Below are 25,073 nucleotides of genomic sequence, written 5' to 3' on the forward strand. Positions count from 1 at the left end.
GCTCCTTACATCCTTTAATCTGGAACAGTTTGCTCTTCCAAACATTCCTGGTGTGTTTTTAGAGATAAACTAATCTTTACTCCATGATACACTATCAGTATATCCAACATCACACCATATGAACGTCCTTCATCACAGTAGAGCTGAATGAACTCCGTTTTCTTATAAATAGAAATATATATGTTTGTTATTGTCTTTATTTTTATTTTCTTAAAAGATTTAAAGTTGCACTCAGAAAAACTGGTTTAAAGTGAAGGCAGAACTCCATACATGTACAAGAAATAAAGTTAGATACACAACTTCCTACTTCCTGTAGATCCTGAGTGACAGATCCAGTCAGAGGGAAGAATTCCATTCCTTTTCCGCTGTGTCTGATTCGTTTCTGGATTTGTTATTGTCTTTTGCACTTCTAGGACACCGTACTAAACAAATGGTTCCAGACGAAGTTTCAGTGTTAAGTCTCTTAAAATACAAGCCTCAGACATACGGATTCTGCTGAATTAAAGCTCAGGTTCTGTTAAAGCCGCTAAACTCTGGAAGTTAGCAAGCTAACAACTGCTAGCATAGCATAGCTAACAAGCGTTTAGAGAAATAACGCTCTAAAGTGTGTAAGAATGACCGATTTTACACTTTTGATCTAATTTACATGAAAAAATCAGTATTTTGGAATAATAATTAGATTCAGATTTTTAAAAAATAAATAAATAAATAAAATCTCACTTTAGCTGTGAAAATGCAATCTGTTTGTACTAGCGAAAGCAGAAACACATGTTTAGTAGGATTTAGTGAATTTCTCTCATTTTGCTCATGAGGAAGCTGAGTGATCACTGATCTGAGCTTCTCTACTCCTCCTCTACAGCGTCTCTCTCAGTGTCTCTCTCTGAGATCTGAGCTTCTCTACTCCTCCTCTACAGCGTCTCTCTCAGTGTCTCTCTCTGAGATCTGAGCTTCTCTACTCCTCCTCTACAGCGTCTCTCCCAGTGTCTCTCTCTGAGATCTGAGCTTCTCTACTCCTCCTCTACAGCGTCTCTCCCAGTGTCTCTCTCTGAGATCTGAGCTTCTCTACTCCTCCGCTACAGCATCTCTCTCAGTGTCTCTCTCTGAGATCTGAGCTTCTCTACTCCTCCTCTACAGCGTCTCTCCCAGTGTCTCTCTCTGAGATCTGAGCTTCTCTACTCCTCCTCTACAGCGTCTCTCTCAGTGTCTCTCTCTGAGATCTGAGCTTCTCTACTCCTCCTCTACAGCGTCTCTCTCAGTGTCTCTCTCTGAGATCTGAGCTTCTCTACTCCTCCTCTACAGCGTCTCTCCCAGTGTCTCTCTCTGAGATCTGAGCTTCTCTACTCCTCCTCTACAGCATCTCTCTCAGTGTCTCTCTCTGAGATCTGAGCTTCTCTACTCCTCCTCTACAGCGTCTCTCCCAGTGTCTCTCTCTGAGATCTGAGCTTCTCTACTCCTCCTCTACAGCGTCTCTCCCAGTGTCTCTCTCTGAGATCTGAGCTTCTCTACTCCTCCTCTACAGCGTCTCTCCCAGTGTCTCTCTCTGAGATCTGAGCTTCTCTACTCCTCCTCTACAGCGTCTCTCCCAGTGTCTCTCTCTGAGATCTGAGCTTCTCTACTCCTCCTCTACAGCGTCTCTCTCAGTGTCTCTCTCTGAGATCTGAGCTTCTCTACTCCTCCTCTACAGCGTCTCTCTCAGTGTCTCTCTCTGAGATCTGAGCTTCTCTACTCCTCCTCTACAGCGTCTCTCCCAGTGTCTCTCTCTGAGATCTGAGCTTCTCTACTCCTCCTCTACAGCGTCTCTCCCAGTGTCTCTCTCTGAGATCTGAGCTTCTCTACTCCTCCTCTACAGCGTCTCTCCCAGTGTCTCTCTCTGAGATCTGAGCTTCTCTACTCCTCCTCTACAGCGTCTCTCTCAGTGTCTCTCTCTGAGATCTGAGCTTCTCTACTCCTCCGCTACAGCATCTCTCTCAGTGTCTCTCTCTGAGATCTGAGCTTCTCTACTCCTCCTCTACAGCGTCTCTCCCAGTGTCTCTCTCTGAGATCTGAGCTTCTCTACTCCTCCTCTACAGCGTCTCTCTCAGTGTCTCTCTCTGAGATCTGAGCTTCTCTACTCCTCCTCTACAGCGTCTCTCTCAGTGTCTCTCTCTGAGATCTGAGCTTCTCTACTCCTCCTCTACAGCGTCTCTCCCAGTGTCTCTCTCTGAGATCTGAGCTTCTCTACTCCTCCTCTACAGCGTCTCTCCCAGTGTCTCTCTCTGAGATCTGAGCTTCTCTACTCCTCCTCTACAGCGTCTCTCCCAGTGTCTCTCTCTGAGATCTGAGCTTCTCTACTCCTCCTCTACAGCGTCTCTCTCAGTGTCTCTCTCTGAGATCTGAGCTTCTCTACTCCTCCTCTACAGCGTCTCTCTCAGTGTCTCTCTCTGAGATCTGAGCTTCTCTACTCCTCCTCTACAGCGTCTCTCCCAGTGTCTCTCTCTGAGATCTGAGCTTCTCTACTCCTCCTCTACAGCGTCTCTCCCAGTGTCTCTCTCTGAGATCTGAGCTTCTCTACTCCTCCTCTACAGCGTCTCTCCCAGTGTCTCTCTCTGAGATCTGAGCTTCTCTACTCCTCCTCTACAGCGTCTCTCCCAGTGTCTCTCTCTGAGATCTGAGCTTCTCTACTCCTCCTCTACAGCGTCTCTCTCAGTGTCTCTCTCTGAGATCTGAGCTTCTCTACTCCTCCTCTACAGCGTCTCTCTCAGTGTCTCTCTCTGAGATCTGAGCTTCTCTACTCCTCCTCTACAGCGTCTCTCTCAGTGTCTCTCTCTGAGATCTGAGCTTCTCTACTCCTCCTCTACAGCGTCTCTCTCAGTGTCTCTCTCTGAGATCTGAGCTTCTCTACTCCTCCTCTACAGCGTCTCTCTCAGTGTCTCTCTCTGAGATCTGAGCTTCTCTACTCCTCCTCTACAGCGTCTCTCTCAGTGTCTCTCTCTGAGATCTGAGCTTCTCTACTCCTCCTCTACAGCGTCTCTCTCAGTGTCTCTCTCTGAGATCTGAGCTTCTCTACTCCTCCTCTACAGCGTCTCTCCCAGTGTCTCTCTCTGAGATCTGAGCTTCTCTACTCCTCCTCTACAGCGTCTCTCCCAGTGTCTCTCTCTGAGATCTGAGCTTCTCTACTCCTCCTCTACAGCGTCTCTCCCAGTGTCTCTCTCTGAGATCTGAGCTTCTCTACTCCTCCTCTACAGCGTCTCTCCCAGTGTCTCTCTCTGAGATCTGAGCTTCTCTACTCCTCCTCTACAGCGTCTCTCTCAGTGTCTCTCTCTGAGATCTGAGCTTCTCTACTCCTCCTCTACAGCGTCTCTCCCAGTGTCTCTCTCTGAGATCTGAGCTTCTCTACTCCTCCTCTACAGCGTCTCTCTCAGTGTCTCTCTCTGAGATCTGAGCTTCTCTACTCCTCCTCTACAGCGTCTCTCCCAGTGTCTCTCTCTGAGATCTGAGCTTCTCTACTCCTCCTCTACAGCGTCTCTCCCAGTGTCTCTCTCTGAGATCTGAGCTTCTCTACTCCTCCTCTACAGCGTCTCTCCCAGTGTCTCTCTCTGAGATCTGAGCTTCTCTACTCCTCCTCTACAGCGTCTCTCTCAGTGTCTCTCTCTGAGATCTGAGCTTCTCTACTCCTCCTCTACAGCGTCTCTCTCAGTGTCTCTCTCTGAGATCTGAGCTTCTCTACTCCTCCTCTACAGCGTCTCTCTCAGTGTCTCTCTCTGAGATCTGAGCTTCTCTACTCCTCCTCTACAGCGTCTCTCTCAGTGTCTCTCTCTGAGATCTGAGCTTCTCTACTCCTCCTCTACAGCGTCTCTCTCAGTGTCTCTCTCTGAAATCTGAGCTTCTCTACTCCTCCTCTACAGTCTCTCTCTCAGAGTCAGGTCTTCACACCGCTTACACTGTCTGCGACTCGCTAACACAACCTGCAGCTAGATCACACAATGTAACCAAAACTGGACAAAAACACTCCACTGCTCTTCCTCTACCTCCCTCTCTCTAACTTTTTTCTTTCTCTCTCTCTCTCTCTCTCTCTCTCTCTCGCCTGTTATCATGCACATGAATATGATACTTATCTTTAACAGTAAGAGCTTAGAAAATAAGCTAAAAGTGTTTTCTCTCTCTCTCCATCTCTCTCCCTTTATCTCTCTCTAATAAGGTTAGAGTTTATCTTGTATCCTGTGCCTCACCTCATCTCTCTCTTTTTCATGTTACTTTAAAGTTACAGTCTAATGATCTATTAGCGCATCTCTCTTGCTCTCCCTCCTCTCTCTCTCTCTCCCCGTCTCTTTCTCTCTCTCTCGTTCAGATGATGAAATTAGAGTTTTCCTAATGGTCCATTACCATGACTATCTCTCTCTCTCTCTCTCTGTCTCGTATTACATGATGCACTTGGACTCATTTACACTTTTTCGTGGTTACGCAGCTCATAAATTGTTTAACTTTTTTTCTCTTCCTCCTGCATCTACATGTGTCCTGTTTTTAATCTCTCTCTCTCTCTCTCTCTCTCTCTCTGACCAGAGCTCATATTTTACCCTCTCATCCGCTTTCCCATAAACCATCTTATGCATGACCTTTCACCCTCTCTTCCTGTCTTCCCACAGCTCCCCCTTTCTCTGCTCCAATGCTGGGTGTGATGCGACGGCCGGACGAATTCTGCACGACTCTACACTTCCGGCTCGTCTTAGAAAGGGTCAGGAATTCAGATTTACGTTCAGATGGTGAGAAAATGCCATGCCCGTAAAGGTAGAGATGTCCAAAAAAATATAACCGGATATAAAAGATAAAACATCTGGGATTTTATTATATAGTGGGTCTGTTATGTAATGCACAGGGGTGCCAAAACTTATTGCTATAGAGCTGTACTCAGGATCAAGTGTTCCCTTTAAAAGCTGTGGATTTGGACAGACAGACACACACACACACACACACACAGGCCAAGGAAATATATAGCAGCTTATGAATGCATGAGCTAGAAATAGAGCATTAGCACGACGTCAGAGTGGGGGGTGGGGGGGCGGGGGTGGGGGGGGGAGGGTTTGGGGTTGAATGTTACAGATTATTATTATTATTATTATTATTATATGGTAGAAAGAGAGGAAGAGAGAGACATACCTCAAGCTTTTCTAGTTCTTTGTGAAAAAGTTTCAGAAAAGTTTCAGCCTCTGTTTCTCCTGCTGTGTCCTTCTGCACCGCTCCTTCGCTCTCCTCCTCCTTCTCTCTCTCCCTCTCTCTCTCTCTCTCTCTCTCCTCCTTCTCTCTCTCTCTCTCTCTCTCTCTCTCTCCCTCCTCCTTCTCTCTCTCTCTCTCTCTCTCTCTCTCCTCTCGGTCAGTGTTTGATGAGGTGGCTCGTTCTCTTTTCCCTCCCTCGTTCCCTCGCTCCCCACAACACCCCTCCCCTCCCCCACTCAGCTGTTCAGGCGTCCTCTTGCTTTCTGGATCATAATACAGTGGTGCTCCTCCTCTGGGTTGCCAGATTGGGTTAGAGAGAACCATCACAGACTGAAGCTTCACCAAAGTGGGAATTAGTGCACACACACACACCACCACACACACACACGACACCACACACACACACACACTTTCTCTCTCATACACACACACACACACACACACATACATACATACACACACACACAAACACACACTTTCTCTCTTATACACACACACACACACACACATACATACACACACACACAAACACACACTTTCTCTCTCATACACACACACACATACACACACATACATACACACATACATACACACACACACACAAACACACACTTTCTCTCTCATACACACACACACACACACACACACAAACACACACTTTCTCTCTCATACACACACACACACATACATACACACATACATACACACACACGCCACCTTCATCTGGCCCACATGCTGCTGTGGAATGACAGCAATGAACTCATCCAAATCTGGCTACCATCTCTCTCACACACACAAACACACACACACACACACACACACACTCACAAAACTCCACCCTGACCATATTTCAGGCATGCTATGATACACTTATGCCTCATGGTTCATTTCTGAAGAAGAAATTCTACAAAGACGGTGGGTTTATATGATTGGTCTAAAAAAAGACATTAAAATAATAATCTAGTTATTTATCCCTCTGGCCTTCTAACTCTCTTAATATTCCCACAATCTTCAGGTCTCAGGTTTTTTATATTATAAACCTATTTATTCTGGACAGAATTTTACTGAATGACGTCGCTGTTCTTTTTTTCTGAAGCCCAAGGCTATGACATCATGCTTCATTAAACACTTTATTAATTAAATAATAATTGACGGAAGAATGACATCATGATACATCATGTTAACGATAAACCATAAAGAAGTGTCTGAAAAAAACTTGTTCCAGCTTTACCTTGGACTGTTAAACTGGTACTGGAGACTCCTTCAATCAACGTTTAATAAACTTCTCCTAACAGAGATATAGCAGAAAATGAATCAACATCTTCTGACCAATCGCAATCGAGAATTCAACAGCTGTTTAACATCTATAAAATATTGTTTATTATTATTGTTTATTTCCTTTTGTGTGTGAGAAAAATATCAGCGAGAATCAGGAAGAAGGTGTAAAAGGAAGAGACAGGAGTCAGAGCTGGAGGTAGCAGAGCTGAAGATGTTGAGGTTCTCTTTGGGAGTGAGATGGTTGGACAGGATTAGGACAGAATAAATGACTGTTTTTAATATAAAATCCACCTAATGAAAACACGATTCATTCGCGTTCTGTGTAAAGCACAGCAAAAAACACATCTCTGATGATTTTAACAAACCTAACAATCCTAAATATTTAGGAAATTTGCCACCGATAGACAGAGGAGGTCCTTCCTCCCCCATGCCATGTGACTCTTTAATTCCTGTACTGTAATACAAACTGGACACTATGCACCTGAATACTCCTTTTGCACAGAGTCCTAAACCTTTAATACCTTTACATTTTAGTATTTAGTATTTTTAGAATTTATTGCATGCCTTATTACCTGTGTTTGTGGGTAATGCTGGAAGTTGCAAATTTTCCATTGGAAATTTATCTATCTATCTATCTTAACATGGTGCTGAAGGGGAATGTTTCAGTCAGACACAGACACATGTTGGAATGATTCTCGCCGGGTAGTTCTAATCTCATTCCTCTGAGTGTTCTGTCCTCTCTGATGTTTTTTCTCCAGTCTCAGCCTTGACCGTTATCTAGCTGGAGTAAACAGCGTGTGTGTCCACCTCCGTTCACATATCAGTATGAAGTCCGGCTGTCTTTCAGTTTTGTTTGGACTACAGATACACCAACACACTGTCTTTTTAAATAATCAGGATCTTCTCGCTCTTTAATTCTGATGTTGTTTTGATTTTTTCCCTCAGAACGATTTACAAACACATGTAACGTGTGTGAAGTGACTCTGGGGTTTGTACATGCTAATGCTGTACATGCTAACACTATGAGGATTTATATATATATATATATATATATATATATATATATATATATATATATATATATATATATATATATATATATATATATTAGGGCTGTCAAAATTAACACGTTATTAATGCGTTAACGCAAATTCATTTTAACGGCACTAATTTTATTAACGCGCGATTAATGCAGCGCGCATTTTCTGTTTGACCCTCGGCCTTGCCCGTAGTTTGGGAAATGGGAGATGCAGCAGCAAACAGAAACTGAGAAAGAAAAACGTCTTCTTTATATATAAAACGATGTCTGATGTTTCTGTCGACGAGACAAAAGTCTGCATTTATTGTGGATGTGAATGAAGTTCTCACCGCAGCACCTCGAGTTTAAAATATCACTTGATGGTGACGCATACAGCTGATACAGAGAGCTCTCCTGCCCCTCTCCTGCCCCTCTCCTGCCCCTCGCCAATGGCAGACAACACTAGATTGTTTTCAGTGGAGATGTAATGTGAACCTGTGTTCTGTCTATGTTCTTTTCTTCATGTGTTTGTCATGAACAAGTTATTTGAAAAACATGTCTATGTTCTTTATGCTCTATATTTAAGGTGGTTTCAGTAATAAAGGTACACTGTGCATGTTTAGAAGAAGTGATCTGAAAATGTTAACAGGTTTGTGTCAGTAAATCGCTCAGTGCAAAGGAAGAAGTCATTGTTTTCTATGTTCTTTTTTTCATATGTTTAATAAACATGAACAAGAAAAATATCTATGACCTTTGAAACATGTCTAGTCTTCATGCTCTATGTTGAATATGGTTTCACTAATAAACAACATACATTTCAATATTTGTCCATGCCTATGTTGATTAGAGTATTAAAAACTAAAAAAGTATTAATTTAATGTACATTTAGAATGGACAAAAATGTGTGATTAAGTTGCGATTAATCACGAGTTAACTCATGACAATCATGCGATTAATCGCGATGAAATATTTTAATCGATTGACAGCCCTAATATATATAATATCTCAAATAATATAACACTTAAACTAAACTAATTGAGTAAAATGAAGTATGTTGAAGCACACACAGGCATTAAAACGTTTATTTATTTGAGTATAAAGCACAAAAAGGGCCACAAATTGCACAAAATTCGAGGTACCACCAAGATGGCGAATGCTATCGCCCATTATTCATCAGGACCTTTAGGTGTTCAACGGGCTCTAGTGTGATTTTAAAAAAAAAAGTTTTAATTTTCTGTTACAGCCATATTTAATTAGTTAATCTCTCTAAATATGTAAAACCATTAAAAATAGCAAAATTACATAGTGGCTTATTTTTCGTGAATGTGAAAATGTGTTACGAACAAACAACAACAATAATAATAATAATAATAATAATAATAATAATAATAAAAAGAATGAATGAATGAATGAATGAATGAATGAATGAATGAATGAATGAATAAGAAAGACGGCGTGAAAGCGCTAGGTCTGTATTTTATTACAATCAGGCACATCCGCGAATACCTTGAGGTCGCTGAACATGCGGAAAATAAAAGCCGCCATTTTGGTGGTCTTGCTCGGCCTGTGTTTTTGGGGCGCTCTGGAGAGTGAAGCAGCTTGCGGGTTTATAGGATGGTAAGACATTAAATTTTAAAAAATTCCAAGATACGCAATTTCTCTGTGGTTTCTAATGATGCATGCATTTTGTGCAACCGAGACTTCTTTCTTATCCACTGTATGTTTGAAACTTTTAAACACAGTGCACACTAGCGACATCTGGTGGTCAAAAGGTGAAATAGCGGTCTAAGCGTACCAGGGGCCCCAGAGGCTCGGGTCTTGTCTTGACCACTTCGTACTCTGGGAATAATAAAGGCATTAAACATAATTTGGTGTTTCTATTTGTAATTGTAAATGTAATTGTAATTTGTAATTAACCTAATTAACATTTTATGAACAAAGCTTCTGAAGTCACAGATCACATGGATATATCAAACTGAATCAATCTCCTGTAGTTTCAATCATCTCTCTCTCTCTCTCTCTCTCTCTCTCTCTCAGGACACTACACACTGGAGGACCGTGAGCTGGACAATGAAACTGAAACACTGGTCACTATAGTGTCGGAGGTTTCACGCATCCTGGTGGCCAGTCTTCACCAGTTCCACATTCCATCAGGTCAGAGTGTGAAGGTTGACTCAGCAGAGCTGTAGCTGGAACACTATGCTACATCATGGGCGACATATCTGAGTTTAAAAGAGGACAAATCGTTGGCGCTCGTCTCGCCGGCGCATCTGTGAGCCGGACAGCAACTCTTTGCGACGTATCCAGAGCCACCGTGTCCAGGGTAATGACTGCATATGTCCACGAAGGACGGACCACGTCCAACAGGAGTAACTGTCGACGCAAGAAGAAGCTGTCTGAAAGGGACGTGGAGGTGCTCATCCAGATCGTCTCCAAAAACCCTGACACCACGGCTGCTAAAATCACCGCAGAGCTAAACACACACCTGGACTCTCCAGTGTCCACCAGAACTGTTCGCCGGGAGCTCCACAGGCTCAATATATACGGCGGGGCTAAAAAAAACCCCACTTGAATGTTGTTAAGTTGCATTGTGGTCAGGAAATATGTCTGGATTAAATCCAGATGTGTCCCAGTTTTGTTTAGACTATAATACACTAATTTGCCATCGTTTAATCTGGCTCTTGGTCTCTCGATCCTTCAGCCAGATGAAGAACTACAGTGTTTTTATTATTTTTATCATTTATAAAGATTTACCAGAACACTGTGTTTCTCACACACAAGTTTCTCCACGTGCTAATCATATTTATGCTAACACTTTATTTATCCATACCACAAAAACATAATCACGTGATATAATATCTGAACTGACTTTGAAAAAAGTATAAATAAATACACAGACATTAAAAGTTTATTTATTTGAGTAGAAAGCGCGAACGGGACACAACTCGTGCAACACGGAGACACCACCAAGATGGTGGGTTCTATGGTCCCATCGTTCATCAGGACCTTTAGGTGTTCAGACATGTCGCCTGTTTCTGGATAAAACGATTAAGAAGGAGGGGGTAAATGGCCTAACGTGTTGAGTTTATTTTAATGAGTTTTTTGTTTTTCTCTTTCATTTTCTTTTCATTCACAACCAATACGTTAATCGCTCTAAATATTATATATGGAATGAAATTATTTATACATTAAAAAGAAAAAAGGCTAACGAAGTGGTTTGTTCTTTCATAATGTGTTCAAATGTGATTTTTTAACAAATCTAAACCTTTTAAAAGATTTTGGAAGAAAAAAAAAGAAGTGGCGGCAGTACGCGTGTATTACATTAGAATCAGGCATCATCGGCGGATACCTTGAGGTCCTTGAAGACGTGGTAGATAAAAGCCGACATGTTGGTGGGTCTGGTTCTTTTCGTTTTCCGCCCCGTTCCAGAGTGGATCTAAGCAGCCTGCTGGTTTATATGATGGTAAGATATTATTTTTTAACAGAGTTTATAAGGTGGTCTAGGCATCATCTAGTCCTGTCTGTGTTCTAAACGTACACGCGTTTTGTTTGTGTGGTTATTGACGTGTTTGGTGAATAAACTAGATGCTTTGTCCCTCTGACCTTACTGCGAGCACGTGCACCAGAGTTCGAATCTGCTTTATGCTTAATTGATTTGAGTTTTCTGTATTTATTTTATGCTTTTTTTTTTTTTTTCTTTTTTTTGCTTTAACATGCTCGGTGTGTAATTAGTTAAGAACTTGATGCACTCAAAGTAAAAATCTATATTTAAATGATTCGTATATTAAAACTCGAGACTTTTATTTTGCCTTTTTGTCCATAATGGTATCATAGTCTATATTTTAAAGATAAAATGGAGGATCGTGTTTCTAAATTTTTCATGGCTTACAAGAGCAACTACCGCATATCTGATTTATTATTGGGTGGAATTTAGTCTATTTATTTCCATTTTTCTGAATCTTCCAAAGCGAGTCTCTGCTGATGTTTTGCACTGGGCTCAGAAATCTGTGCTGAAAGACGTGCAGCTCTGCTTCTTTGACATGGCAGAGTCTGAAGAGACTTTTATTCAATCGATCAATTAACTGATCAATCAAATCATCAAACTAATATCTCTCTCTCTCTCTCTCTCTCTCTCTCTCTCTCTCTCAGGTCACCAGATGCTTTCTCTGGAGCTCTAGCAGTACGGTACGCATCAAGTAGTTTAGGATTTTGCTCCTCTGATCATCTGAGTCTTTGTGAAGGCTTGCACTACATTGCCAAAAGTTTTGGGACGTCTGCCTTTACATGCACATGAATGTAATATGGAGTTGCCCCGCCCTTTGCAGCTATAACAGCTTCAACTCTTCTGGGAAGGCTTTCCACAAGGTTTAGGAGTGTGTTTATGAGAATTTTTTACTGTTCCTCTAGTGAGGTCAGGTACTGGTGTTGGACAAGAAGGTCTGGCTCGCAGTCTCCGCTCTAATTCATCCCAAAGGTGTTCTATGGGGTTGAGGTCAGGACTCAGTCAAGTTCCTCCACACCAAACTCACTCATCCATGTCTTTATGGACCTTGCTTTGGTCACTGGTGTGCAGTCATGTTGGAACAGGAAGGGGTCATCCCCAAACTGTTCCCACAAAGAGCATGAAATTGTCCAAAATGTCTTGGTATGAAGCTGAAGCATTAAGAGTTCCTTTCACTGGAACGCTGAGTCCTAAAAAAAAAACCCATTTGATTTGGAGGGGTGTTCCAAAACTTTTGGCTATACATTTATAAGAATCTGATTAGTCTGAAGGTTTTTGTCTCATGTGTGTCTGTGTTTTTCAGGTGAAGACTACTTTGGAAGGAAAATCCCCCCCCCCCCCCGTTTCTAATATCAGCTCCACTCCTGTGTGTAAGATTCATCTGAAGTGTTTAATTAAAGATCACTGATTAAAACATGGCTTCATTTACTCATTTTAAATGACCTTCAGCTTTAAAAGTTTGGAAACAAATCTGCAGAAACGTCATCAGATTCTCCTTCTAGACCAGAGTTTTATATTCTAGAAAATTCTACCTAATTAAAATGAACTGATTTGAGTTTCAGTGCCTACAAGGCACTTAAAGATCATGTTTGTTTTTGTCCTAATGAGTAACAGTCTGTTTTACTCTTGTTGCTGTCTTTGTATTTATTACTGTTTTTAATGATTGAAGCTTTACTGCAGTTCTGACAGTCACGTGTTCTTGTTCCTATCTTAATCTTGTTTGAGTCTGAAACACTCAGTTTTTGGAGAAAGCTTGTGTTTAAATCTTCACCAAAATGCATTACATGTCTGGCATTTGACTTATCCAGGGTGACTTACAATTTCTCCCTTTTGAGTAATTGAGCATTAAGGCCCTTGCTCCAGGGGCCTGGCTTGGTTGAACTGGGATTCAAACTCATAACTGTCTGACCAGTAGTTCAATATCTTAGCCACTAAGCTACCACATTCCCCCAGTACTACACAATTAATGTGTTCAAAGTTAACGAGCTGCTCCTCTGATACCAGGTTACTGCTTTATCTAGTGGAGTTTCATAAACACTTTAATTTGGTGTGTAAACATCACTTCATTACAAAACCACTTGAGGTCCTCATGTGTAAATATATTTACACAGACTGACCAGGCATAACATTATGGGCACCCTGAATGGTTTAAGGCTATGCGGCCCCATACACAACAAACTGTGATGCACTGTGTATTCTGACCCCTTTCTATCAGAACCAGGATTAACTTCATCAATTTGAGCAACAGTAGCTTGTCTGTTGGATCAGATCACGCGGTCCAGCCTTCTCTCCCCACGTCCATCAGTGAGCCTGTCTCCGGTTCACCACTGTTCCTTCCTTGGACCACTTTTGATACTGACCACTGCAGACCGGGAACACCCCACAAGAGCTGCAGTTTTGGAGATGCTCTGATCCAGTGGTCTAGCCATCACAATTTGGTCCTTTTGGTCAAACTCGCTCAAATCCTTACACTTGTCCATTTTTCCTGCTTCTGACATCAACTTTGAGGACAAAATGTTGACTTGCTGCCTGATATATCCCACCCACTAACAGGTGCCATGATGTGATCATCAGTCTTATTCACTTCACCTCTCACTGCTCACAATGTTATAGCTGATCAGTGTATAAGGTATGTTATATTGAATACCGTGTATGGAATAAACATTATATTAAATATTTGATCATTATTGTGTAAAAGCTTCTTCCATGTGGTGGTTGATAAATGAAGCCGTCAGTAGACAAACCAACAACCAGCAGAACTCTCAAAGGTTCCTGCATCTTTATTATAATTCTAATAACTTTTTATTCATATCTTAAAACATTTGTAATTCATATATGTGTATATGAATGTGTATATGTATACCACATATACATATATATATATATATTTATATATTCTGTAAATAATCTTTCAGCTCTTCGTAGGTAATATTCTTCCAGATCTTTTTTTTAAAAGAAACAAAAACAAACAAAAAGAAAAAACAAACCTGTGATGCTTTCTGCACACCCCGCTCACCTGCGGCCGCTGTCGGGTCACATGACCGTTCTTTGGCCACGGAGCCACTTTAGGTTGCCAGAGCGAATGCATAGCCTTGTGTATGACACGTGTTTCTCACTTGCACTCGTCCGGGATGCGAAAGAAAGGAAATAAAGCATCGGAACAGATAGTGTGTCAATCCTGGTGCAAAGACAGTTTGACACGAGGAGAAACGAATTTTCCCCTTTAGCTGAAATGAAGCGGAGTTAAGTTTGGGCTACAGATTGAGTTCCTTCAGTTCTGCGCTGGAGGCTAACAAGCTTCATGTAGCTGGCAAGCTAGAAAACATTAGCGGGAGTACAACACCATCACAACTCGAAGGCTAACATGTAAAGCGTGGACTGATGAACTACAAAGCCAGAGGATAGCTAGCTTTGTGATCGCTCACAGCAGGCTAATCTGGCTTCTGTTACTTGTTCACTAAATAAGTCCTAAAGCTCCAGTGCAGAAAAGAAGGATTTATTAAAAGTTCGAATGATTTGAGAAATGTTTCCTCTTCCTCTATGTGTTCCTGTGTGCTTCCTTTAAAGAATGTTAGAAGAAATTTTTCTTCCAGACGTTCTCAAAGTAACACCTGAGGATGGATCTGCACCGCTCCCTGGAGGATGACCAATAAAAACGCTGCTTTCTTTTGTCACCATATGCTAAGCTAATGAGTGACAACGAAGCTGCATTAAAACACAAAGTGTTTCTGACGTACAGGATGTGTAGAAAGCACTGGGCGTAAATAAGATAACGTCTTTTTCTCTTCGTCTTTATACGTTATTTGGAAGACAGAGATTCTTTAGAACGCTTGAAGCCATAGTGAGGATGATGGTGAGCTTCATCATCCTTGCTGTCATCACACATGGAAGAGTGAACAAAGCTCTCTTCCTGTTTAGCCTTAATATTCATTCTCTCTCTCTCTCTCTCTTATTCTGTCTCTGGGAAAATAAAAAGTAGGTTTTGATGGATGGAGGACCGCTGGAGAGAGATGACTGGGATGGGAAAGCCCTTTTTTTCACTGATATGTGACATATGACTGTTTCCCCGCCTCATGCACACAGACGTCGCACATTTAAACAAAAAAGTTGTTTCACTCGCAATATTTGCATATATGGTTCGATCGTAGATATATGGGTCGACATGTCCTGGCTATGCCGGGCAACAGAGGCGCTCGGACGGATGAGGGCGGAGCTTACATCAGCATTCATCATCATCGAACACCAGCATGTGACATCATAATTCCTCCAGATTCCCTGTCCCGTTTTTTTTTTCAAAGCTGCGTGTCACAACGAGCTTTTTATAACAAGTAATCAATTTTACATGATTTAAACCTCATGGCCTGTGATCGTTTCTCACATGAGTCAAATTGCTCTTCCTGTGTAAGTATGAGGATCTTGGCCATGTTAGCGTGTACCATGCTGTATTTATCAATAGCTTGTGTGACTACAAAGCAAACTAGTTAATGCACGTTTCTTCAGTAAACATGGCCGAGAACTTCTTTCACGAGAACAAAAACAAACAACAAATCTCCAAATAAACCAGCGGTTATTATCTTGCTACAAAAAGCCGTCGTGATTTTCACACAGAAGTCTGCAGAGACAATCAGTTTACAAAAAAAAAAAATTATATATATATATATATATCATGTAGGCGGAGCATCTAATGTTAGATACACCAGGCAAACTATTTAGTGTGTAGATAAACTAGTAATTACTAGGTTAGCCAGCTAGCTAACATGAGCTAAATCAATGGCATTTCTAAGCAACAGTGTGGTGATACCACACGATCCGAGCTCCGCCCTCACAGAGACACCTCTTACCTGGACACATCGAGTAAAGGGGAACAGAATGGCATAGCTTCATCTGATAACAGCAAGGACCATGAGAGCAATGAACTGCGCTAAATAACAATAAATCTCTCTTCTTTTATATAACAACATTAGTATTCCAGACCCTTTTAAAGTTTAAAAATGTCTTTGTTATAAGAACAATCGTCATATTAAAACAGGTATAAGCATGAATGCCACAAATTCAGGGCATCTGGATGCACATCCCACTTCGCCTCCTATTAAAGAGAGCTATTGTGAAAGGAGGAGTGATTTCGAAAGAGGAAAGAGATTTCGGCCTCTCCCGCCTCCATTATGGACAATGAACCTCCGGATCGCTGTTCAGTCGATTGGAGTAGCAGTCACTTCAACTGGTCGAGAGTCTAGTAAAAATGGTGAAGGTTTTCTTTTTTGTTCATGTCGTTCACCTCTGGTCCGACTGTAGATAATGATGTCCCATTTTTTTATTGTGAATAAATGGCATGTTCATATTTACGGAGGTGAGCCTGATGCTGCACTGGGTAAGTGAGTGTGTGTGAGTGTGTATCCTGTTGGTCTGGGCACTTGTTTTTAGTTTTTCTTTTGTTCGTTTTTTGCTACGGGTTTGTAATACAGTGACCAGTCAGTTAATGTGTATATATCTATATATATATATGTGTGTGTGTATATATAAATATATATATATATATATATATATATATATATATATATATATATACACACATATATATATGCCATGAGAAGATTCTAGCAAAATACAACATCAGCAAGCCTTAGCGAATGTCTCCAAAGGTAAAAACAACCTCCCAACATCATTTAGTTCATTCACACACACACACACACACACACACACACACACACACATACAGAAGAGGGATTGTTGGGTGTACACACACTCTCCGAGTTAGGTATTAGGCAGTAAACTGGCCACTGCTCTGAGCACCTAGGTTTTAACCAACTGATCTCTTTCCTCAATTACACAATGACACTGTTTTGTTTTTTGGTTAAGGAGTACCGACCAAGAACCAATCAGAAAAGGGAGAGTAAGGCATAGAGTCACGTGCGACACTGACAAAAAAAAGAGAAAGAGTGCAATGGATGACTCAGTATCACTCTTGTGTCATAAATAATAATATATCAACAAACCAAGAAATGCAATAAATACGTTCGATTGTTTCTCTCAGAGTATTTGGCTCAGATTATGGTCCTGTTGATGTTTTTAGGGTTTCCTGTAACTGCTTTACACTTCAGGCCCTTCTTTGATCAGTGAAAGTACGTGAGTGTGTAAGAATGCACCTTGGTTTGCGAGTGATCTGTGAGGTGTGTTTAGGTGGGTCGTTGCCGGATAAGCTCGGTATTCCCGTCTTCCATCCCTGCATCTCTTACTTTTCATTCCTCTCAACTTTCCCTGGTAACGGTGATGCCCTGGTTGCTCCTGTTTGTGAAGAGGTTTGTCAGCCTCAGATAGCCACAGTTGCTCAGAGTTTTGTCATTTTGTACTTAGTGTCCTTCTAGCTTCGGGTCTGTCCTCTCAGCTCCGGGCGCCTTCGTCCCTGGCTCTTCCATCTCGCGGGGAGAGGGCAGAAACGGGGAAAGGGCTAGAGGACAACCTGAGGGAAAGTGGAAAGCCTTTATACAGAAGCAGCATGTCTGTGTTTCTCTCTGTCTTGCCCTTGCTTTTCCCTTTCTTTGACCCCGTTCCTGTCCATCATGCCATATTTCAGCTCATGCAGTGGCCAAATCCAGTTGATATCACTGCCCATGCACTAACCCCTTTCCTACTCCTCTCTCCTTACCCCTTTCTCTCTCCTCCTCACCTGTCCATCACCCTCCTGAGTGCTCGCTCTATATTCATGCGATGGCCCACACGAGTAACACCAAGGTCCAGGAAGTCTTCCTTGGTCAGCGAAGGCAGGTGCGTGCCATCAATCTCATTGTCCAGGAAGCGCTCCCTGTGCTCAGCCAGGTTCAGGTAGGCCAGCCAATCAGCTACGTCATACTTGGTCCAGTAGGGCAGAGGCTTGGAGGCAAAGGGCTTGGACGGGGATGGAGGAGGCAAGTGAGGGTAACTCAGACAAGTGGGTGGAGCTATAGAGTGAAGTGGTGGGGAAGATGAACCGGAGAGGAAGTGAGTGGGTGAAAGGGAGCGAGAGACCACCAGGGACGAATTGGGTGGTGGTGGTGCTCCAGAAGGAGCAAACAGAGGAGGAGACGGAGAGAAGTAAGAGTCTCCTAGGGGATTAGCAGGAGATGGAGGAGTGATAGAACCACGTAGGTCATATAAGCTGCTGTAGAGTGGTGTAGTAGGAAGAATTGGGAGGGAAGACGGGCGCGGGGGACCTAGTTTGGGACGCTCTGAGGGAGAGATGAGGGGACTGGGTGCTCGTCGGCGCTGAGACTCTGCCTTACGTGACTCCCTGCTTGGGATGAATTGGAACTCAAGGGCTTTGGAACGGTAAACAGGACGGTGCTTAGGGGAAGTGGGATAGGGTGCATAAGCTGAAGGCGAAACAGGTGAATGGGAGCGGGCAGTGGTGCCAGGGGCACTGGAGGGAGGTTGAGAAGGGGCACTAGGAGGCTGTGGGGAAGGTGAGCGAGCCCAGTTTGGGTAGAGAGGAGGATGGGGGGAAGCTGTAGGAGACGGAGATAGTGCAGGCTGAGCCAGAGGAGATGGAGAGGGAGAGCGTACTGATGGAGGGCTCAGTGCACCTGTTGAGTCCTCAGAGAACCTGGGGAAAAATGGACAGATTAGGAAAGACAGAATAAGAGACAAAGGAGAATAGGAATGAGGAAAACAGAGACGGATAAAACAAACAGAGAAACAGTAGAAAGATGGGGAATGACTAAGAGAGCAAGAATAATCAAGATTTAAAAGGAATACAGAATACACCCACACACATATTTTTTTCTGATATTTACATAGATGCAAACTAAGAACATGGCAGAACCCATCCATTTTTTTTTTTTCGACAAAAAATAGTGTGATTGACAGGTGTATTCTTATTAGATTAGGTGTTCTGTTAGATTGTTTGTTTAAACAATTATTAGCTCTGAATATTAACGCTTAGTTTGAGCCCATGGGTCACTTGTGAGGACAGAATTTGTTGTTAAAAAGGATAAGACCAGTGAGCTGTCTATAGGAGAAAGGCATTTTGAAGCTGAAGAAAGTGGGAAAATCAGTTAGAGCCATTGCACAAGTACTGGACATAACCAATAAAACAAATTGGAATGTCTTGAAAAAGAAAGAAACCAATAGACTTTAAATAGCTTGGCTATATGAAGAAAACAACCCAAAAACAACAATCACCAACAAAACAAAACCAATCATTAACAACTTCCACAGGACAGGAGTGAAGAAATTCAGCATTCAGAGATGTAGAGGCCATAACGATCAATCAATCAACAAAATCAATTCAGAAGTCTCCAGAAACATTCCGTCAAGTAAATATCACATGGACTGCCACTAAAGGTGTAATGTTCTAAGTTGTTTAAGGCATCTAGCTGTAAATATCAGAAAGTCAGCATGGAAATGTATCTTCTATCATCTCATATCATCTTTTGAGCTCAAACCCATTCAGTGTTCAGAAAGAAAAAGAAATAAAACATTATAATTGTCCTTGCTGTTCCAATATGTTTGGAGGTACTGTGTAGACATAGACAGAAAGAACAGTGGTGCAGTTACCTGTGTCTGAGGAAGGACAGACAGATGGACATGGACAGTAGGATTAAAAGCAGAGATCACAAAAAAGAAGGAACAGTTTAAACACACAAATTCAGACAGAGTTTACACAGCCAATGCAGACCAAATCAGCAGTGACGGTCCAGCAAGGCACATGCACTCATAGTCGTGATCAATCAGGAAGCAAAATGCACAAGGACATATTTCAGTATAACTTTTCATGCAAGATGCATATAAAAAAATATATTAAAAAATGTAATTACACAGCTTAGTGATGTTGGAAGGCTGTTGGTCATACATTTTTATACATCTTATTTTGCATATGCTTTGTCTAATTAAAGTGGATTTGGGGTGTTTGAGAGATTATATTCCAATAAGAGTATACTGAACAGGAACATCTAAAATGCACTAACCCATTCAAACTAATTTAAACAGTGCACTTAAAGCCTAGTAGCGAAACATTTCCAAGCATTTTCTTCAAATCAGGACTTTTTTTCAGTAGGTATTGGGTGTTTTTTCGGTTAGTCACAGACCACATGCAATACTCATGCTTACAATATACAGGCACTGTGAATACAATGTATTTACATTTACAATGCAACAATTACAATGTCATTGTTTGATTCTATAGTCATGATTTAAAAAAGGACTTCAGTGAGATCTTGTTAAGCTAGTGCCAAAGCATAGCAAAAAAAATAAAAAAAGGAGCAGTCCTGAAACCACCACATTCTACTGCTAGACCCTTGATCAAGAGCCACTGACTCTTTCTGATCAGAACTGACCCCAGCTTTGGAATATGCGAAGAATACAACTTCGTTGTACTCTACTAGCATATGTGAAGATAAAGGATATCTTCAAATTCGAATTGGCATGTCCTTAAAAAATATAAACACACCAACAGCAGACAAAACCGCACACATGGGACACATGCAGTCATGGATCTACCAGTCTCATAACAAATACATGCCGGCATACAGTCATTCTAACACTACTCTCACACACCTGTGCCTGCTGAGTGATCGCTGTGCTCCCCAGTTCTCCATTCCCTTGCTCCTTTGTTGCAATTTGGTGTTCAGTTCACTGATGATGCTCGCTTTCATGCCAGACATGGGTGGGTGCAATTTACGCCCTTCTAGATAAGACCCATCAGACTGAGCTCCACTTTCAGTTACTATCTGTGTAGCACTAGATGACCCATCACCCCAAAGGGGCTTCATCTCAGGCGTTCGGGGCCGTTCAAAGTACATGACAGCAGAGCGAGACAGTCCTTGTCCTTCCCTAATGCTGTAACCATCTCGAGTGCCCATGTCCTCTTCATCTCCGTCCTCTGGCTCCTCCTCCTCCTCAGGCTGTTCCTCCCCACGGCGTCTGTGATAGGCCGGTGGAGCCGTGCTGGTCTGCCGTCTGAGCTCTGATGCACGGCTGCCCTCTCTATACCGTTGCGTTTTAGGGTACGTGGAAGCAGTGCTTGCTGCTTTAGTGTTGTGCATTTCAAAAGTCTGTCCATCCAGATAGCTCATGTAGGACTCTAAGAAATCTGCTCCACTTGTTCTGTCACTTTCCACTGCTCTCTCCAGCCTTTCTCGGACTCCCCCACTGCTAAGTGCCAGGATGCTGTCCAGATGGTGGTCACTGCTGCTACGGCTGTCTAGCTCCTCAATACCAGAGTCCACCACAGTCTCCTGGGACTCGCCACTCTTGGCCATGGCTGAGGTGGGTGGTGGGTGGTGCTCTGCACTGGGCCGCCTACTCCCACTCCCCGTAGCCACTGTGGAAACAGTTGCCATGCGCTGGGTGTGCAGGCTAACAGCAGGCGCAGTGCTAGCAGCAACAGCACTTGTAATGGTAGTGGTTGCGGTGGCACAGGTTGAGGTCATGGAGAGGTTGGAAGTCCCTCTCAATGCGGCAGACGTAGATGGGGTGGAAGAAGCAGCAGGAGGTCCCCCATAGGCAGGGGGAGCTGGGATTGTGATAAGTGGTGGTGTGGGAGAAGTGGCACGTCTGGTTGCAGGAGTGCTGTTATAGAGGTGGTGGGTCTGAGACAAGCTGAAAGGTCTGTGGTAGGAAGAGGGAGGAGGAGGTGGTGACACAGAGGGAGGTGGAGGGGGTCCAGAAGGTTGTAGGGTGGATGGTGAAGGAGGTGGGGGAGGGTTTGAAGAAGCCGATGAAGGAGAAGGGGCAGACTGAGTCAAATTAGCAACTTCACTATCATAGGAAGTAAGACTAGAGGTGGTGGAGTCACCAGCCTGTGGAGAGGGCAGGGGTGTGTGAGCAGGGAAGCCAGTCATAAAGGCATCTTTTGGGGGAGGTGGAGGTGGCGGTGGAGGTGGAGGTGCTGAATGGTGTTGTTGCTGCCGAGTTGCTGCAAGGTTGTTAGTGATTATAGCAGAATAACCTATTCCACGGTCAAAACTGTTAGCAAATTCAAGTGGAGGTGGCAAAGGTTCAGCAAACACAAATTCATCATCTGCGTCCACTGAAGGAGCTGGAGGAGGGAGGACCATCAGTCCCAGACCACTGCCTCCCTCTCCTCCAGTCCCTGGTCCTGCTGCTGTGCTTGTTGTCATGGCAGTAGGCGGAGGAGATGGAGGGGTGAGAGAGAGCATGTAAGTTCCTGCTTCACTCTCCATCCTCAGGAAGGATGGTCTTCGAGGTTGTTGAGAAGTCAGCTGTGTGGATGGCTGTTGCTGCTGGCTCTGAACTCTTTCCATCTCTCTCTCCCTCTCTCTCTCCCTCTCTCGTTCCCGGGAACGTTCCCTCTGCCTCTCTCTTTCCCGTTCCTTCTGTGTGGGTTGGTAGTGCTGAGACTGGTAGTGGTGTGTGTGGACTGTTTTGTCCTCAGAGAAACGAACCCTCAGCCCTTCCCTGGATGGTGCAGCTCCTGCAGCCTCTCTCTCAGCACGTTCTCCAGTCTCCTCTGTCCAACCTCCTCCCGCTCCTCTAAGGATCCTGGGTGAGGGAGGCCGAGTGGAGGTGGTGGTGGCAGCAAGTGAGGAGGATGTGACAAGGTATGAGGAAGAGCCGGTGGACTGAGCAGCAGAAGAGATCATGGAGGAAGAGGGAGTGACTGAGTGAGAAAGCAGTGATGATGGTGGTGCAGCAGATGAAGGAAAAGGTCCCACGGTTGAGAGTTGGCGGGTGAAATGGTGTTCACTAGCCCTTTCCCTGCGCATTCGTCCATCATCCTTTAGGGCACGCTCCCGTGCGGCTAGAGCCAGGCCCAGTGGTGAGGATGGGTCTAGAACTTTCCCTGTCAGTGGGTGGATAAAGGTGGTGGTAGGCTGTGCCTGTTGTGGCTGTTGACGACTGGCTCCCAGGTAGAAGTCAGCAGGTACAGACTTAGGCTGATAGTCCCCTAGAGGTGCAGATGTGGAATATTCTGGTAAACCAAAGGCAGGTGGCATGCTGCGAGCATGTTGAATGAATGTGTCACCTGAGAACATGCCCTCATCAATAGATTTGGAGGGTCTCAGGCGAGGTGTAGGCTGGGAGCTCAGTTGCTGCTGCAGCTGCTGCTGGGAGGCCTGACTCCTTCCTATTCCTGCTAGCCCAGTACTACCTGCCAGTTCCTCCTCAGCAGAGAGAAAAAAGGAGGCACTCTTCCGTCTAGCTTCATGGAAGCGTTCACGATCCCTGCGGGCTGCTCCCACAATGGCAGCACCAAACTGGCTAGTGAAATCCAGGTTCTCCTGAGGTCTGAGTGGTGGCAGTGATGGTGGTGGTGGTGGAGGGACTGATGGTGGATCAGGTGGGGGCATAGTGGGGGCAGGTGGAGGCGCAATGGGTGGGGCTTTGGAGCTGTCGCTTTCTCCTGGAAGGGGCACATCAGCTTCAACACTGCTTCCTTGGCTACTGCGTCCACTGCTGCTAGTGGAGGGAGCTTTGACTATGATGGTTGGAATAGGAATGGAGCTCTTTTCCACAGAATCTTTACTTCCTAGCGTGCCCTGACCAGAACGTAAGTCTTCTACCTTTGACTGCTTTACAAGAGGCCCCTTGCCTCGTCGGACACCTGCTTTCTGGACTCCACCTGCAGCTGCTGTACCTGCTGTTGTGCGCTCCACTCTTGCTTGCTGGCTCTGAGCAGTCTGTTGTTGCTGAGGCATCACTGTGGCCACACTAGTGGGTGGAACTGCATTGCTGTAGCCTCTTCTCAAACCAGCTGCCCTTGCCCCTGCTGCTCCCCCAGCTCCTGAGGAATCTCCAGTGTAACCCACAACCTTTCGAGAAGCAGTCCTGCTGGGGACAGAGGGGTGCGCTTGGGCATGAGAATAAGAAGTTGCATGGTCTGAAACTGCAGAGCTTGTGGGTGGTCCAGGGGACCTGTCTCTTGGTCCATGAGTATAGTGAGATGACTGGGAATAAAGCTGATAGTGGGTGGAGGTGGAGGTAGACTGTGACACTGATACTGAAGGCTGTTGGGATGACTTGCCCCTCCAGCCCATAGGAGGAGCAGAGGAGAAAGGGGGATCAGGGGGCGCTGTGGTTGGTGGAGGGGGAATGTCATCTGGGCCAGGGACTGAAAGGCTTCGTGCAAACTTCATAGCTGGAGGATGAAGGAATTGCTTCTCCTCCTCAGGAACCCCTGAAGAATGAGAGATAGATGTAAGAAGAAAGAAAAAGAAAAAAAGTAAAAGAATGATGTAGGGTTAACATGTGGCAGAGATCTAAAGATAAAATTGATGTAGAAAAAGACCTTTCAATAAATGATTATATTGAGTAAGTAATTGATTGAAAGTTGTAAAAACAATAAAAATGTAATCTGGTCCAGATTCATATAGCTAAAATTCTGTCTGTCTGTCTGTCTGTCTGTCTGCTCGTCTGTTAGCTTGCCTTGTTAATATTAGCGATAGAGTCTATATTATGCCCGCCTTCCCGCATAGGCAGGGAGAGATTAGTAGTCTATAAGGCAGCAGATGAGTTCCTGTCTTTATATAGCTGTGTTAGTTGCAATGTGTGTGCTCATGTTACAAACACCGGCAAAATGTTCTGTAACACGACGACCCACAGAGCAGTCCACAATGCTGTGTTTATCCAGTTAGAGGGTTGGACTTAAGGCATAGGATTCTCACCATAGATTCAACAGTAGGTACTTCATAATTTAATTTTTTTTTCCTTTTAGGTATTGTTTAGTGTGAGTGTGTCAGAAAGAATGACTGGTTTAGTGACTACATGCTAGAAAATGGATAGCATGGCAGGTAGTGCTGCTGCTCCTGGGTTCCTGGTTTGATGATGAGCATGGGTTACACAAAATGGATGGTCAGAATAGCCAAAAAATCATACATTTGGGTTAAAGACATTCATGTTTAAACACTTTAATATGTAAAATGTAATTTCAGATTTTAGAAAGACCCATAGATGCCCTGGTGAGTAAATATTGTGCTAATCTGATGCCATGATGCATCTAACAACAGCTCTTTAAATGTAATACTTGACTATAAGCAAACTGAATGTAGGTAAGTCCGCCAGTCCATAGTCTTGTTTATGAATCAGTTTAGAATTTTTTAGGATTTGGTGCAAAACTGGACTGTAAAAGTTGCCAATGCTGTTCAATATGAT

The 25,073-nt window shown here is 43.6% G+C and overlaps 2 protein-coding genes and 1 non-coding gene across 3 annotated transcripts in view; 1 reads left to right on the top strand and 2 right to left on the bottom strand.

The window, feature by feature from the left end:
* si:ch211-51c14.1 (protein kinase C and casein kinase substrate in neurons protein 2) overlaps positions 1-5,308 on the bottom strand; it is a 21,776-nt gene extending 16,468 nt beyond the window's left edge. The window contains exon 1 of the mRNA XM_058375413.1: positions 5,134-5,308. The gene's annotated coding sequence lies outside the window, so the exon portion shown is untranslated. The remainder of the gene's footprint in view (positions 1-5,133) is intronic.
* Positions 5,309-11,456: 6,148 nt separating this feature from the next.
* LOC131344861 (small nucleolar RNA SNORD88) lies at positions 11,457-11,547 on the top strand. Its single transcript, XR_009203406.1, has one exon. It is a non-coding gene; the product is annotated as a small nucleolar RNA SNORD88 (small nucleolar RNA).
* Positions 11,548-13,752: 2,205 nt separating this feature from the next.
* shank1 (SH3 and multiple ankyrin repeat domains 1) overlaps positions 13,753-25,073 on the bottom strand; it is a 129,786-nt gene continuing 118,465 nt past the window's right edge. Inside the window, exons 25-27 of the mRNA XM_058413909.1 lie at positions 20,517-24,099; positions 17,653-18,564; positions 13,753-17,445 (exon numbers count right to left, since the gene is read on the bottom strand). Coding sequence (XP_058269892.1) covers positions 17,367-17,445; positions 17,653-18,564; positions 20,517-24,099 — 4,574 coding nt within the window. The 3' untranslated portion in view covers positions 13,753-17,366. The remainder of the gene's footprint in view (positions 17,446-17,652; positions 18,565-20,516; positions 24,100-25,073) is intronic.

The sequence above is a fragment of the Hemibagrus wyckioides genome, linkage group LG02 (assembly GCF_019097595.1).
Source record: "Hemibagrus wyckioides isolate EC202008001 linkage group LG02, SWU_Hwy_1.0, whole genome shotgun sequence".
Taxonomy (NCBI): Eukaryota; Metazoa; Chordata; class Actinopteri; order Siluriformes; family Bagridae; genus Hemibagrus; species Hemibagrus wyckioides.